General features: G+C 44.7%; 1 protein-coding gene across 1 annotated transcript in view; it reads right to left on the bottom strand.

Moving 5' to 3' along the window:
• Nucleotides 1-14,497, bottom strand: part of LOC115476552 (phospholipase A2 inhibitor and Ly6/PLAUR domain-containing protein-like) — a 77,617-nt gene that overhangs the window by 26,995 nt on the left and 36,125 nt on the right. Inside the window, exon 4 of the mRNA XM_030212978.1 lies at nt 4,196-4,342. Coding sequence (XP_030068838.1) covers nt 4,196-4,342 — 147 coding nt within the window. The remainder of the gene's footprint in view (nt 1-4,195; nt 4,343-14,497) is intronic.

The raw sequence follows: 14,497 nt of genomic DNA, 5'->3' as shown, positions 1-14,497 counted from the left end.
CTACAAGCGTTGATGCCGAGATGACCGCTCTCCCTCCATCCAAGATGTGCTAATGCATCTTTCTCCCAGAGCCAAGATCCTGCTCCCGCACCCAAGGTGGTTTGGCAACCTGAGCCCACACCGACCCCTCAGCCATTACCAATGGCGGCTCTTGACGAGCATATTCAGGCCCAACAGTGGGCAATCCAGGTCACAAGTACCTGGCAAGATCCCAAAAGAGTAAAACAGATGTTATGTTGCTTATCCTAAAAATAAGCAGTGGATTTTCCTATCTTAATAATGCCTTATGGACTTTACTTTTAGGAATTATCCAAAACTTTTTAAAGCCCCGCCAAGCTAAGGGCTCCTTTTACTAAGTGTCGGTAAGTCCAACATGGGCATACCGCTCGCTATACAGGAAGTATCACCGGGCTACCACAGCAGCCTGACAATACTTCCTACCCCTAGCGTGCCATCATTTCTGGCGCTACAAAAATTTATTTATTTTTGTAGTGCCAGAGTGTACCAGGCAGTAATCGGGCAGTGCACTCAATGGGTGGCATAATGGCTTCCCCCCAAAATGGCCACATGGCTATTTCCTGCAGTAAGGCTAGACTTCCCTTTTACCAGCTGCGGTAAAAGGGTGCTTTGGTACGCGTAAAACATTTTTGCCACAGCTTGGTAAAAGGGGCCCTTACTGCTTTTACCACTCCACGTGGAGTATTGTTTTCAGTTTTAGATTGTTGTGTTGTGTGGTTTAAAATTTTCACCAGGAGTTAGTATGATATGATAAGTTTCCAAGTTAAATATTAATTGAAAATTTATATATTTTTTTTAGAGTGAGAAGCATGAAGAGACATCCCCTGATGAAGCATAGGTTGAAATGGGTCCCCATTGGCATCGTCTTTACAAAGTTAAGTGCTTTTTTTTCTTCCTGCAGTGGCAATAATTCATAGCTTTATGAAATATCATCATGTTTTATATCTAAGATGAATTTCAGAAATGATATCATAGAATCTCAACATATATAAACAATATTTTTAGAAATTTTCAAATAATAAAAAAAGAAAGTTAGAAGTAGATTGAAATAAATATTTAAAATGTTAAAAAGGAGGTTTTTAGCTGATGATTGAATGATCTGGATGCACACATGACTGGAAACAGAGTTACTTCCAGAATTAACAAATGAGCATCTCCAGCAATAACAGACTTTTCCTCCTTAGAGCATAAAAATTGAGAGTGTGTGTACATTTGGTGGAATGTGAATTTTGTACTGTAGGAGAATCAAGTATTAGTTATATTTGTTATAGGAAATTATCTCCAATTTTGTGGTTTTATGGTTCAGTTGTAGAGATAATATCTTGCTAAGGACATTAAAAAACTTGAAGCAGTCCAGAGAAAACTGACAAAAATTATATAGGATTTATGCAAAAAGATGTATAAGAAGAAATCTGATAACCCGAATATGTATACCCTAGAGGAAAGGAGGCAGGGTCGGCCCAAGGCAAAATGCCGCCTGAGGCAAGGATGAGATACCAACCCCCCCCCCCCCCCCCCCCCAGGCCAAGGTCTGCCATCTTCCCCCTTCCTTTCTCTATCCCCTTTCCTGAGTTTACCTTCTTTTTCCATTTTCCTAAAGCTGGCAGCGGCAGCAATTCCCATACGCTGCCCTGCTGCCAGCACCGGCCTCTTCTCTACAGAAGTCTGCCTCTAACGAAACAGGAAGTTATGTCAGAGAGGTGGGCTGTAGTAAAAAGAAGAGGCCGGTGCTGGTGACAGGGCAGCGTATAGGAATCGATGCCACTGATGCATTTTAAAAATGGTAAAAAAGGTAGACTTGGGGATAGGGGTGGAGGAAGGAAGGGGAAGACATCACTCCCGGATGAGTGCCGGTGGTCTAATGGTAGAGCCGCCACTGCAAGGAGGGATGAGGAGATATGATATAGACAATTCGATATTTGAAAGGTATTAATATGGAAACAAATCTTTTCCAAATAAAGGAAAGCAGTATAACTAAATGACATGAACTGAAATTGCAAGGGAGGTCGATTTAGGAGTAATTTCAGGAAGTATTTCTTGAGAGAGTGGTGGGTGCCTGAAATGTTCTCCTGAGGAGTTGGAGGAGATAAAAATAGTAACAGAATTCAAGAATGTGTGGGATAAACACAAAATATCCCTATAAAAATGATAATGGAATCAAAATAAAACTTAGCCATGCTTAAGTGGCAAATCCAGTGATTGGGAAGTAAGGCTAGAAGTTCTGTTAGGGGTGGAGCCGACTTTAATGGCAACCCCAGTATTGAAAATATTATATGGTCTGTTCCTTGAAATGGCAAGGACAAATGGCATGTGCTGGGGGCGGGAACTACCACCAGAATCCTGTTGTAGCCCGGCAGTAGTCCCAATTTGGCATATGACAATGCCAAGGTAGCTCTACCGCAACATTTTAACAGGGCCCCTTAGCCAAACACTGCCAATTAATTAATTAATTAATTAACTTATTTATTCCACACAATCCTACAACTATTTGTGGATCGCGTTACATACATAATTGTAAAAAATAATTTAAAAAAACATACAGACATTCAATACAGCAAATAAGCTCTTACTCAAAACATGAACACATTCAATATGACAAATGGACTCTTAAACTGCACAAAGAAGTCAGGCAGTAGCCTTCAACTCAAAAGCTAACAAATTCCACTGTTGTAGCACTGGGTTAGCGCGGGAGTCCTTACCATCACCTAAATAGGAGGAGGTAAAGGCTCCCCCCAGAAATGGCCATGCAGCAAGTGGTTCACTTACTGTATGGTCACTCCCTTTATTAAAAAAAAAAAAAAAAGTCTTTTACCTGCTGCAGTAAAAGGGGGCCTTGGCACACAGCAAATCCACATGCCAATGTTACCTCAGGCCCCTTTTTACTGCAGCTGGGTAAAAGGAGCCCTAAGTGCTGTGGAATATTGGTGACCAATCCATCCAACAGGATTTAACTGGGCAGGATCCTCTCCTGACCAGTTACACCCTTTTGAATATCAGGCCCATTATTTACATACTGTAACTTGGAAGTAAAAATTGTGTTCTTGTAGTTTTTAGCAACAGCCTGGTCAGTGTTCTGAATTAGGAGATAATCCATCTTTCAACCCCTTCCCCCTATCTCTCCACTGGTACAGATGAGAGCCATTAGGAGATAACCGCCTCTCACCCCCACCCCCTATCTCTCTGCTGGTACATATGAAAGCTATCCTACAATGTAGCTAACAAGAGCATGGGCAAAGGTGTTCTCACAATGGTCATTATTAGCAGAACCAGCTTATGAGTTTTAAAATAACTTGTTTTGGGAGCAGGTGGAGGGTGGAGTGAGTTGGCTTCAATTCTTTTCTTATTGTTCTTAGTTTTGTGATCTCTATTTCATTGTATGTTTGATGAAAGTACTGTTCATGCACTTGTTTAACTGTTGAGTTTTTGCTTCTGTTATTTAAATAAAAATAATTTTAAAAAAGGCTTGCTTTTCTGGCATTCAGGAGGGAGTTGGTTTGAAGGCAGGTTGATATGGCTAGTTCTTGGTAGGCACATCTCCCAACCCAGTATCTTCATAAGGTCCAATATTGAGTGGCACTTATCTAGTTGCAATACCTGATAGCCATGATATTCAGCAGCTATCACTAAATATCACTACAGACCACCATAGGTGGAGTCTGCAGTTATCTTGATAGTAGCACTGAACTTCACTGCTATCCTAATAATACTGGCACTGACCACTGAATCCAGATGTATCAGGCATGTGTCACTAGCCAAGTATCATTAAAAAAATTACTAACAGATTCATTTATTTCTTTTCATTTATATATTTGTTTCAATATTCACTATAATATTTATATCAATAAAACATATAAATAGCAGGGACCCACCATGGCATGGGGGCATCATTTTATAGGTGCTTGGCCTCATAAATCTTACCAATCTTATATGTTGCCAATCGGACAAAACTTAGTTGCACAAAGAGATATATTTATATCACCGCAGCAAATGGTTGCATATCAGATTATTTTCCAAACCTGTCCTCATAGACATACCACTTTGACCTGCACTTTGGCAGATAAACTTCTTGAAAAAGTGAAGAACACAGTTCTATTCATTTCTCATTTTCTAAGTGCATTGACTGCAGGGATCGCATCAGCATTTCACCACACCACACCCTGAAATATGCAGTATGTACCTGGTATCCTCATGTTGCCAGAAAAATCAAAACATTGACCCTCATTCCCAACACACTTCATGATTTTAGGTGAGATGCATTCAGAAGACCCAGTATGATAGCAGGTTGGACACTCGAAGCCATTCTCAGTGGTGTTTATGGGTGGCACTAAGAATGAATAAAGAAACAAGTTTCAGCAGATGAATGTGTTCTAGGACAGTGTTTCCCTTCAGTTGAGTACCCCCGAGTTCTGCTCAGCTCTGGCAGATGTACATTCCAAAAATTGACATTCTCTAATCACAAAATAGAAAATAAAGGATTTGATATTCAATGCGATTTAACCCGCCACAAATGGTTCCTGGCTGGTTAAATTGCCTGTTTGGGGCTATCCAGTCATTTTCAGCATCACTCAACCAGTTAGCACTGCTGCAAATGACCAGTTAGCACTTAAAGCAAAACCTCAGTGGATAGCTGGTGGGTTTGGAGGAACAGGGAGCCACAACTGCAGAAAACAGGTATTTATATTGGCCAGCTTGCCTGCTGCCAAGTACTCCCTGCTTATGTGTCGCATACACCTTGCGGTATACGTACCGTGTGTTGGGAATCTCTGTTCTAGGATAAAGTAATGACCACCATTTCATAAAGTGAAGGTCTAAACTCTAATTAGATGTAAGACTTTACTGAGTTCCCGTTTATGTTCTAAATACTTCTCTTATAGTGCAGTGTTTCATAAGCACATATAATAAAACGCACCGCCAACGTTCTGAAGCTGAGAAAGTGAAGCCTTGAAGCATTCGTGCTCTCTCTAAAGCTGTATCCATCTCCTGAAGTGACATCAGCGTACTTCTGGGTACGTCACACGGAGCACTGACCAACCACAGGTGGGAGGGCGGGTGCACGGCGACGACTGGCTCTACCGTTCAGTGGGCGTGCACGCTGAGCTGTGCACAGCAGCGGAGGTTGGGCGATTGGCGGAGGGGCAGAGATTTGGGTGGTGTGGTGCTGTAAGGGGAAGCAGAATCGCTGGGTGCCTGGAGGGGGGGGGCAGGGGACATAGGACAATCACTGGGTGGCTGGAGGGGGGGCAGGGGAGATAGGACAATCGCTGGCTGGCTGGAGGGAGAGCAGGGGAGACAGGAGAATCGCTGGGTGACTGGAGGGGGGCAGGGGAGACAGGAGATTCGCTGGGTGGCTGGAGGGGGGGCAAGGGAAAAAGGAAATCGCTGGGTGGCTGGAGGGTGGGCAGGGGAGATAGGACAATCGCTGGGTGGCTGGAGGGGGGCAAGGAAGAGAGGAGACTTGCTGGGTGGCTGGAGGGGGGGCAGGGGAAAGAAGAGCATCGGTGGGGGCTGGAGGGGGGCAAGGGAAAAAGTAGAATTGCTGGGTGGCTGGAGGGGGGACAGAGGAGGCACACTCGCACCCAGCAGTCTCACTCTCTCTCTGTCACACACACACACTCACACATTCACTCTCTCTCTCTCTCTCACACACAGTCAATTTCACACATACTCTCTCAAGCATACACACTCCGAAGAAAACCTTGCTAGCGCCCGTTTCATTTGTGTCAGAAACGGGCCTTTTTTACTAGTGTAGTAATATTATTCAACAAAACATTAATTTTGAATTCCCAATGGCAGGACTCAACAAATTCTGTGAGACTATTCTGAAGTTTCTACACCGAATAGCTCAAGCATACAGCTAGCCTAATTATGGTATGGAGTAGGAAACCTTCTGTTTCTTTGACAGCTGAAGACTGCTAGTAGAGGGAAATAGACAGGACTTTTGGGGGGGGGGGGGAGTACTGAGTACTGGCACCTTTTTCATTGTCTGCTAAAATTGACCCAGGGGCCCCAAGTTTTAATGAAAGATTTCAGGCTCTAACTCGCCAATTCTGCCTTGTCATAGATTCTGTGACTGGTTGCAGGGGCCTGGCTATTCTGGGGTGGGTCCCTCAGTGACCACCCTACCCCTGAAGGGTGGCCTAGCATTTGAGTACTGGCACCTTTTTCATTAGAAAAAACACACTACAAATAGGTGGCAAGCTTCCAAGCCTGTTAGCTGTCCTGGAGTGAGAGTTAAAGAGAGCAAGAAGAAATAGGTGGGTGGAGGGGAATTGGGGGGGGGGGGCTATATGAGATCAGAACAGTGCCAATGTTCAGCCACTGTGGTCTCAATCTATGCACTGGCATTGAATATCTGGTCTAGGCTGGCCTCTGGAGGTTATCTGGGTGCATGCAGATATTCAGATCAATACCTAGATAAATACTCAGAAAAAATGAGGACAGCCTTTTTGCTGCCCTATCTGTTTACTTACCTGGTTATCAGATTGAAAAGGGCCCCTAAACTGGGTAACTGCTGACTCTGCTCTTACTCCATGCTGGCCTGCCCTCACACACAAGAGTACTTCAATAAAATAGGTGCTAACATTTACACGCTTGTTAGGCGCATAAATGTTTAGAATACTAGCATTTACATGGTTATGTGTATTCTAATGCAGATAAATGCCAGTATTTGTTCTCTTAGACTTCTGTGTCAGGTGTTATGATCATTACAGCTGTGCAGGTTGTGCCATGTCTGGGTAAGTGAAGCTGACATTTCAGCCAACGAACTGGAGCTTTCTTCAGGGTGGTGTCAAGTCTGCAGGGTTGTTTTTATGTAGTGAGCCCTGAAACCTGATTGGCTGGGGTTTGAGGTGGGTAGTTTCATTGGAGCAGTTTGACTCTGGAAGATGGGAAGATTGGTTAATACAGTTTAAACTCTGGAAAGTAGGAACAAGTTCCTGGAGGAAAAGTCCATAGTCTGCTATTGAGAGAGATATGGGGCAGCTACTGCTTCCATGGGATTGGTAGCAAGGAATGTTGCTATTATTTGGATTTCCACCAGGTACTTGTGACCTGGATTGGCCAATATTGGAAACAGGATACTGGACTAGATGAACCATTGGTCTCACCCAGTATGGCTATTTTTATGTTCTTATGAAATTTTTGGTGGGAAATTGGTTGGGAAAGTTTATTGGTCACAAGTTTAATTTTTTGTCTGGAATTGATGTGGGAAAATTTATTATAACATTTTTACTCTCTGGAAGGAGGGTAATCCTTTTAGTAGTACTCGAGTGGGGGGGGGGGGGGGAATTTGTGTTTGGCAATAGTTTTTTGGGGGGCTAAACGTCCTATGATGTATTGTGTAAGCCACATTGAGCCTGCAACTAAGTGGGAAAATGTGGGATATAAATGTGTATTAAATAAATAAATAAATGAGACAATGAGCCCTTTGTCTCCATTAAGGTTGTGAGGTTGTCTTTCTATGTTTCTTTCATTCTTCTTGAATATCAAAGATCTTTTTCAAAGATCTATGTGTCATAAAATCTATTTGTATGGCCAGTTTCTTTCATATGGAGGGCTATAGGACTGATGCTAAAGAAAAATATCTTCCTCCCCTTCCCAAAGTATTATCAACAACGTTTCCCTCCCTTCAGAAACTGAAAATGTTCCAACAAATTTTACTGCCTGATTTTCAAGCCAAAATTAAAAACTTGACTAGGAAACATTCTTCCCTCAATTTTTCCACCAAAAATTGAATTTTCTCACCTCACTTTCCCACCAAAATGTCCCACCTCCAAGAGTTTAAACTGTATCAATGAGTCTTTCCACCTTCCAGAATCAAAAATGCTTCAATAAAACTGTCCACCTCAAACCTCAGCACAATCAAGTTTTAGGACCCACTATACACCTCCACCACCACCTCGAAGAAAGCCACAATATGATGGCTTTAATGTCACTTTCACTTAGCTGGATACGGCACAACCCAGACAACCGCAATAAGTATTCCAATAGTCCATTTAAGTGGCATTCTATCTATCTATATATTTACAGTAGTGTGTAAATGCAAGGTAGGCATACAAAGGGGCATGACTTGGGCAGGGTGCATACTTACACATGTACCTTACAGAAAACTATGAGTTACATGCATCTCTCTGACATTTAGGCACAAGCACTTATACCACCTCTATGGCTGGCATACATGCTCACACTTAAGCTCAGGGACAATCCAAGGCAAGATGTCATCTGAGGCAGGGCTGGGCCCACTCCCCCCTTTTTTCCTCTACCCCGTTCCTCAAGTTTACCTTCTTTCTTCATGTTCTAAAATTTAGCGGTGGCAGCAATTCCATACATTGCCCTGCTGCCGTCACCGGCCTCTTCTCTACTGCGGCTGCCTCTAATGAAAGAGGAAGTTACATCAGAGAGGCGGGACGTAGTAAAGAGAAGAGGCGAGAGCCGTCATCAGCTTTTGGAATATGAATAAAGAAGGTAAACTCGGGGAACGGAGTGGAGGAAGGAAGGAAGGGGGAGATGTTGCTCCCCGAAGAGTGCTGCCCCTAGTTACAGTAAGCTAGTTGTCTAAAAAGGAAAGTAGTCACCTCCATTCACCTAATTCTAGGCACCCTTTTATAGAATTGCCCTTGAACTGGATAGTCCTACAGTGTCTTCCCACATTGTCAGCAGGGTTATGTGCTGCTGAAAATCTGGGAATCACCTTGTCAGCCAGAGATAACCGAGTAGAGAAGTATCTCCTATCTAGTTCTCATTACTGCAGTGAAGACACTAAGAAAATCAGCTGCATTAGTATTTAAATTTCAAAGGGCACAAATGATAAAATGAGGAAAATGGTTTATAGAAGCTACAAGGAGCAGCTGGAAAGAGAGATTAGTAGAATCTTTTCAAAATTGAAAAACGTCCAAAAAGTGGCACAAGGCAGAACATGAACATTTTTTTTGCCAAAATTTCCAAACTGCTATTTTTGAAACCCATTTTTAAGATGGTTTTCTATGCAGTTCCTATGCAGTGTATACAAATCACAAGGAGACATGTTGAGGTGTGTTGGGAGTGAGATTTGAGTGCTCCCAAAATTTGGATATTTTTCTACCATAATGGAACAAAGCAAAAATGTCTGGGGCTAAAAGTTAGACGGTTTGGTCAAGACCTGTTTCAATCGCAACTAAGTAACAAAAAGGTACCATAAATGACCAGATGACCACAGGAGGCATTAAGGCATAACTACCCCTACTCTCCCTGTAGTCGTTGACCCCCTTCACCTCACAAAAGATGTGAAAGAAACAGTATATACCAGGCTCTGACATCCATGGCCAGTCTTATTAGAGCAGCAAGCAGGTCCCTGGAGTAGCCTAGTGGTCAGTGCAGTGCACTGTAGAGAAGGGGAGCCAGGCCCTTATCCCACTCTAACTGGTAGACTTGTGGTGGAAAGTGTGAGCCCTTCAAAACCCACCACCAACCTACTGTACCTACATATAGGTGACACCTGCAGATATAAGGGCTTTTGTAGTGGTGTACAGTTGAGTACATTAGATTTTTAGTGGGTTTTTCTGGGCTCCCCTTACAATATAAGGGGGTAATGGTGATATGTGTACCTGAGACCTTTTATGTTAAGTCCACTGCAGTGCCTCCAAGGGTGCCACAGTGCTCTGCTGGGATGTCTGTGTGGCCAGTTTACTAAGAATGCTGACACTCCATACATCCCAATGGCTTGTTTTTGTATGTTTTTTCTTTGCACTTTTTTTTTTCAAAAATGGTCCAAAAAGATAGACGCATTGAGCACAAAAACATCTAGCAAATGGCTATTTTTAAAAGAAAAAGTTGGACATTTTCCTGGTTTGAAAATGGCCATGTTCACTACTGGATTTTTGGATGTCTTCTGCAATACCATTTTATGCACAAAAATGGGATCTTATAAAATTACCATATTTTTTCAAAAGTCAAAGGGGTGATGCATATAGCCTTCCCTACCCACCCATACCAATTCCAGCACCTTCTCTTCTTATCCCTATTCACACCACGGTCTCCCTCAATCCTGCTGTCAGCTGCCACAAGAATAAAGACCAATATTTAGCTGACCGGTTACTTGTGTCTCAGTGGATAACCAGTCATTTTCTGCTACGTTTAACTTGTTATCGTGGCTGAAAATACCTGGTTAGCGCCTTAAATAAAGCCAGCAATGCTGGGGGCATTTCGGGCTTGTGACCGGTTAAGTCCTGATATTTGGAACTCAACCAGCCAGACTTAGTGGCCAAATAAGGCGCATAAAAAGCAGGCCTATCTTTGCCTGCTAAGCCATGATTGGTAAAATCTGAATATCAACTTAACCAGTTAAGCACTAGCCGGCGTTGGAAAAACCCAGACATTCAATGCAGGTTGCAACCAGTCACAGAATCTATGACAAGGCAGAATTGATGTGTAGAGCCTGAGCTCTTTCATTAAAACTTGGGGTCCATGGGTCAATTTTAGCAGACAATGGAAAAGGTGCCGGTACTCAGTACCCCCAAGTACCCCCTCAAAAAAAGCCCTGGTCTTGCATCAAGCAGCATCTTGCCTTGGGTCGTCCCTGAGCTTAACCAGGTATATACATGTATATCTTAAGTGTCAGCATGTATGTCAGCCATAGAGGTGGTGTAAATGCTTGTGCCTAAATGTCAGAGATATGCACTTAACTTATAGTATTCTGTAAGGTACATTTGCAAGGTAAAATTATGTCTTACCTGTTAATTTTCTTCCCTTTAGTCTCAGCAGATGAATTCAGGAACTGGTGGGTTATATCCATCTACCAGCAGGTGGAGATAGAGATAGTAAAACTGAAGGCAGTGATACCAGAAGGTCCGCCCCTTCATCAGTTAGTATGTCACTTCCAAAAGCAGTAGCAAAGAATAACACAGAGTTGTAAATCTTCCTCACAACTGAAATTCCTAATTCCACAACCTGAAACAGAACCCAGGTTGCAAAACGTTAAGCTCCAAGGATGACCAGGTGCCCTCAGACTGAACTAAATGAGCAGCAAGGCAGGACACACAGTGGCCAAGAACGGAAGGGATCCTAGATTCATCTGCTGCAACTAAAGGAAAGAAAATAATCAGGTAAGACATAATTTTACCTTCCTTAGAGCCAGCAGCAGATGAATCCAGGAACTGGTAGGATGTACCAAAGCACCCCCTATGTAGGGCAGGAAGCCGCCACGACTCAGGTTAACACCGCTGCTCCAAAACACGCATCCGTCCACGCAGTCACATCTATTTTGTAGTTCTTCAAAAAAGTATGTCAGGATACCCAGGTAGCTGACGTTTCAGCCCAAGAGGTCACCTGAGCTCTCGTGGAGTGAGCCCGCAAAACAGCCTACGGAGTTCGACTATCCAAAATGTAGGCCGACCCAATGGCTTCCCTAAACCAGCGAGCAATAGTCACCTTAAAGGCTGTATCGCCCCTGCAAGTCCCAGAGAGTAGCACAAAAGATGATCTGAGCTTTGAAAGTCATTGAACATCTGAAAGTAGCGAAGGAGAACCCTCCAGACATCCAACAAGCGAAGAGTCACAAATTCCCCAGGATAATCCTCCTGTCGAAATGAGGGAAGAAAAAATGACTGATTGATATGAGAGGCCGAAACGAAAGGACGGGACTATGAATGGAGATGCCCGTCTCTGAAAACTGAAAAAATGGATCCTGGCATGACAATGCCTGAATCTCTGAAATTCTGCAAGCTGACACAATGGCCACCAGAAACACCATTTTCAGTGTCAGATCCTTTTTCAACGTCCCGAGCAACGATTCAAACAGCATCTTCTGAAGAGCTTGAAGCACCAGGTTCAGCTGCCACACCAGGCACGGCTGATGAAGGGGAGGGCATAGGTGCAGGGCCCTCCCAGAGAAAACCAACTACATCCAAGTAAGCCATCAAGAGAAGTCCGGGCTACGCATCTTCTGTAATACGTGAGAGGCTAGAGCTGCTACCTAAACCCATAATTATAGACCAAGCCCTTCTGCAATCCGTCTTGCAAGAAGGCCAACATCTGAGAAACAGGTGCCGTCAGGAGAGATCCAGCGTGTGGAGAACACCAGACCACAAAGGTCCGCTACACCCAAGTATAGGCAGTTGTGGTGGAACGCTTCCGAGCCTGAAGCAACGTGGTAATCACCGAGTCTGAATATCACTTTCTCCTTAATCTGGAAGGCTCAAAAGCCAGGCTATAAGCAGGAAGGATCCTCCCTCCAGAACAGACCGTGATGAAAAAGGTCCAGGGTCACTGAAAGACGCAAAGGTGGTCCCTTCAGGATACACACCAGATCCATATACCACAGGCTATGGGGCCAATCCAGAGCCAATAGGACAACTGAACCCCTGAGAGGCCACAGAAGAAAAACGTACAGCACCCCCAACTGTGGCCATGGCTACAACAGTACATTGATACCTGTGGACCCGATCTGTTTCTTTCTGCTGAAGAAAATAGGCACCTTGGCATTTAACTAGGTTCCCATCAGGTTGATCTCTGGCATCCCCTAACACTGAAAGATCAGCCAGAACATCTCAGCGGACAACTTCCATTTCGTACAGTCCAGGAGAGACCACGGATGTTGCTGTCTACCACAATGTGCACTGTCAACAGGCAGAGAATATGAACCTCCACCCAGTTGAACAGACGGAAGACCTCTGCCGCTAAAGGCAGACTCTACGTGCCCTCCTGCCGATTGATATAGGCAACCGCCATCATGTTGTCTGACAGAATACGTACCACTTGACACTCCAAAGGACTCCTGAAATCATAGCAAGACTTGACCACCACTCTCAGCTCCAAACGATTGATGGACCACGTCACTTCCAATGCAGTCCAACACCCCTGCATGTACCGGTGGAGACAATGGTCTCTCCAACCTGAAAGACTGGCATCCGTCACTACTATGACCCACTGTGAGGAGGCCAATGGCAGCCCCCACTGAAGGTTGGAGGCATTAAGCCACCAAGACATACTGCGCCTTGCTTTAGCCAACCACGGAAGATGATGCTGGTAATCCTGGGATGTCAGAGACCAACGGCTCAGGAGAGAGTACTGTAACAGCCGCATATGGGTCCTCGCCAACGGCATCACCTCCAACAAAGCTGCCATCAATAAACAAGTACTTGAACATAGTCCCAGACCCGAGGGCTGGCCATCCACAACAGACCATGCAATTCCTCCAGAAGAAAACTTTCCCTTGCTTCGTGTCGAACCTCACCCCCAGATATTCCAAGGACTGAGTTGGTACCAGGTGACTCTTGGCAAAGTTGATCACCCAGCCCAGAGATTGCAAGAGTGCAATGACCTTGTCAGTGGCTGCCCAGCTCTCCTGCTCCGACACTGCAGAATCAACCAGTCATCAACATAGGGATGCACTCATATCCCTTGAGTCCGAATAAATGGCGCCACCACAACCATGACCTTAGAAAAGGTAAGGGGTGCGGTCACCAGACCAAAGGGCAAGGCTTGAAACTGAAAATGGCATCCTAAGACCGCAAGCCAATGGAACCGCTGCTGCGATGGCCAGATTGGGATGTGCAAATAGGCCTCCTTGAGATCCAGCGCTGTCAAAAACTCTCCTGGTTAGACCGCTGCAATGACGGACCGCAAGATCTCCATGCGAAAATGGCGAACCCTCAGAATCTGGTTCACTTTCCTGAGGTCAAGGATGGGCCGGAAAGAGCCTCCTTTCTTGGGCACCATGAAATAAATGGAATATCAGTCCATGCGAACCTTGAGAGGGGGCACCGGAGTCACTGCTATCAATTCCAGGAGATCCTGCAGTGTGGCCTGTACAGCCGCTCGTTTGGATACCATGCTGCACTGAGACTCCAAAAAGGAATCTGCGACGGGAGAGCAGAATTCGATTTTGTAACCATCTCAAATAATATCCAGAACCCACTGGTATGAAGTGATCTTAGGGCCACTCCTGGTAGAAAAGGGTCAGATGACCCCCTATTGGCTGAACCCCAGAGCGGACAGCCACCCCATCATTGGGAGGAGTGAGCAACACCTCCCTGCCTGGAGGGAGCACTGGAAACTCTCTTATAATCTTGAAAGGAAGAGTGCTCCTGGAATCTGGGGTGTAGAAAGCCTGCTGAAGGCCAGCCTGGGCTGTACTTGCACATCTCCCAAAGTTGAGGTCTTGAAGACTCTGCTCGAGAAGTGGACTTGGGTTTTTCCTCCAGGCAACATTGGGATTTGGAATCCCTCAAATCCTTCACAATCTTCTCCAAATCTTCTCCAAACAGCAATTTACCCCGGAAGGGTAATCTGGTCAGCCACTGTTTTGAAGCGATGTCCACCGACCAATGATGGCACCACAAAGAATGCCGCAAAGTAACTGCCAAAGCCATCTGTTTGGCAGAAGTCCATACCAAATCATACATGGCATCTGCCAAATAGGCAAGCCCTACCTCCATCCGAGGCAACATGGATGCCTCTGATATAGACCCATTCTGGTCCAGCTTCAGCATCTGGTGAAGCCAGC

Source organism: Microcaecilia unicolor, chromosome 8, assembly GCF_901765095.1.
Source record: "Microcaecilia unicolor chromosome 8, aMicUni1.1, whole genome shotgun sequence".
Taxonomy (NCBI): domain Eukaryota; kingdom Metazoa; phylum Chordata; class Amphibia; order Gymnophiona; family Siphonopidae; genus Microcaecilia; species Microcaecilia unicolor.
The sequence above is the reverse complement of the archived record's forward strand: the minus strand, read 5'-3'. Positions and strand labels throughout refer to the sequence as shown.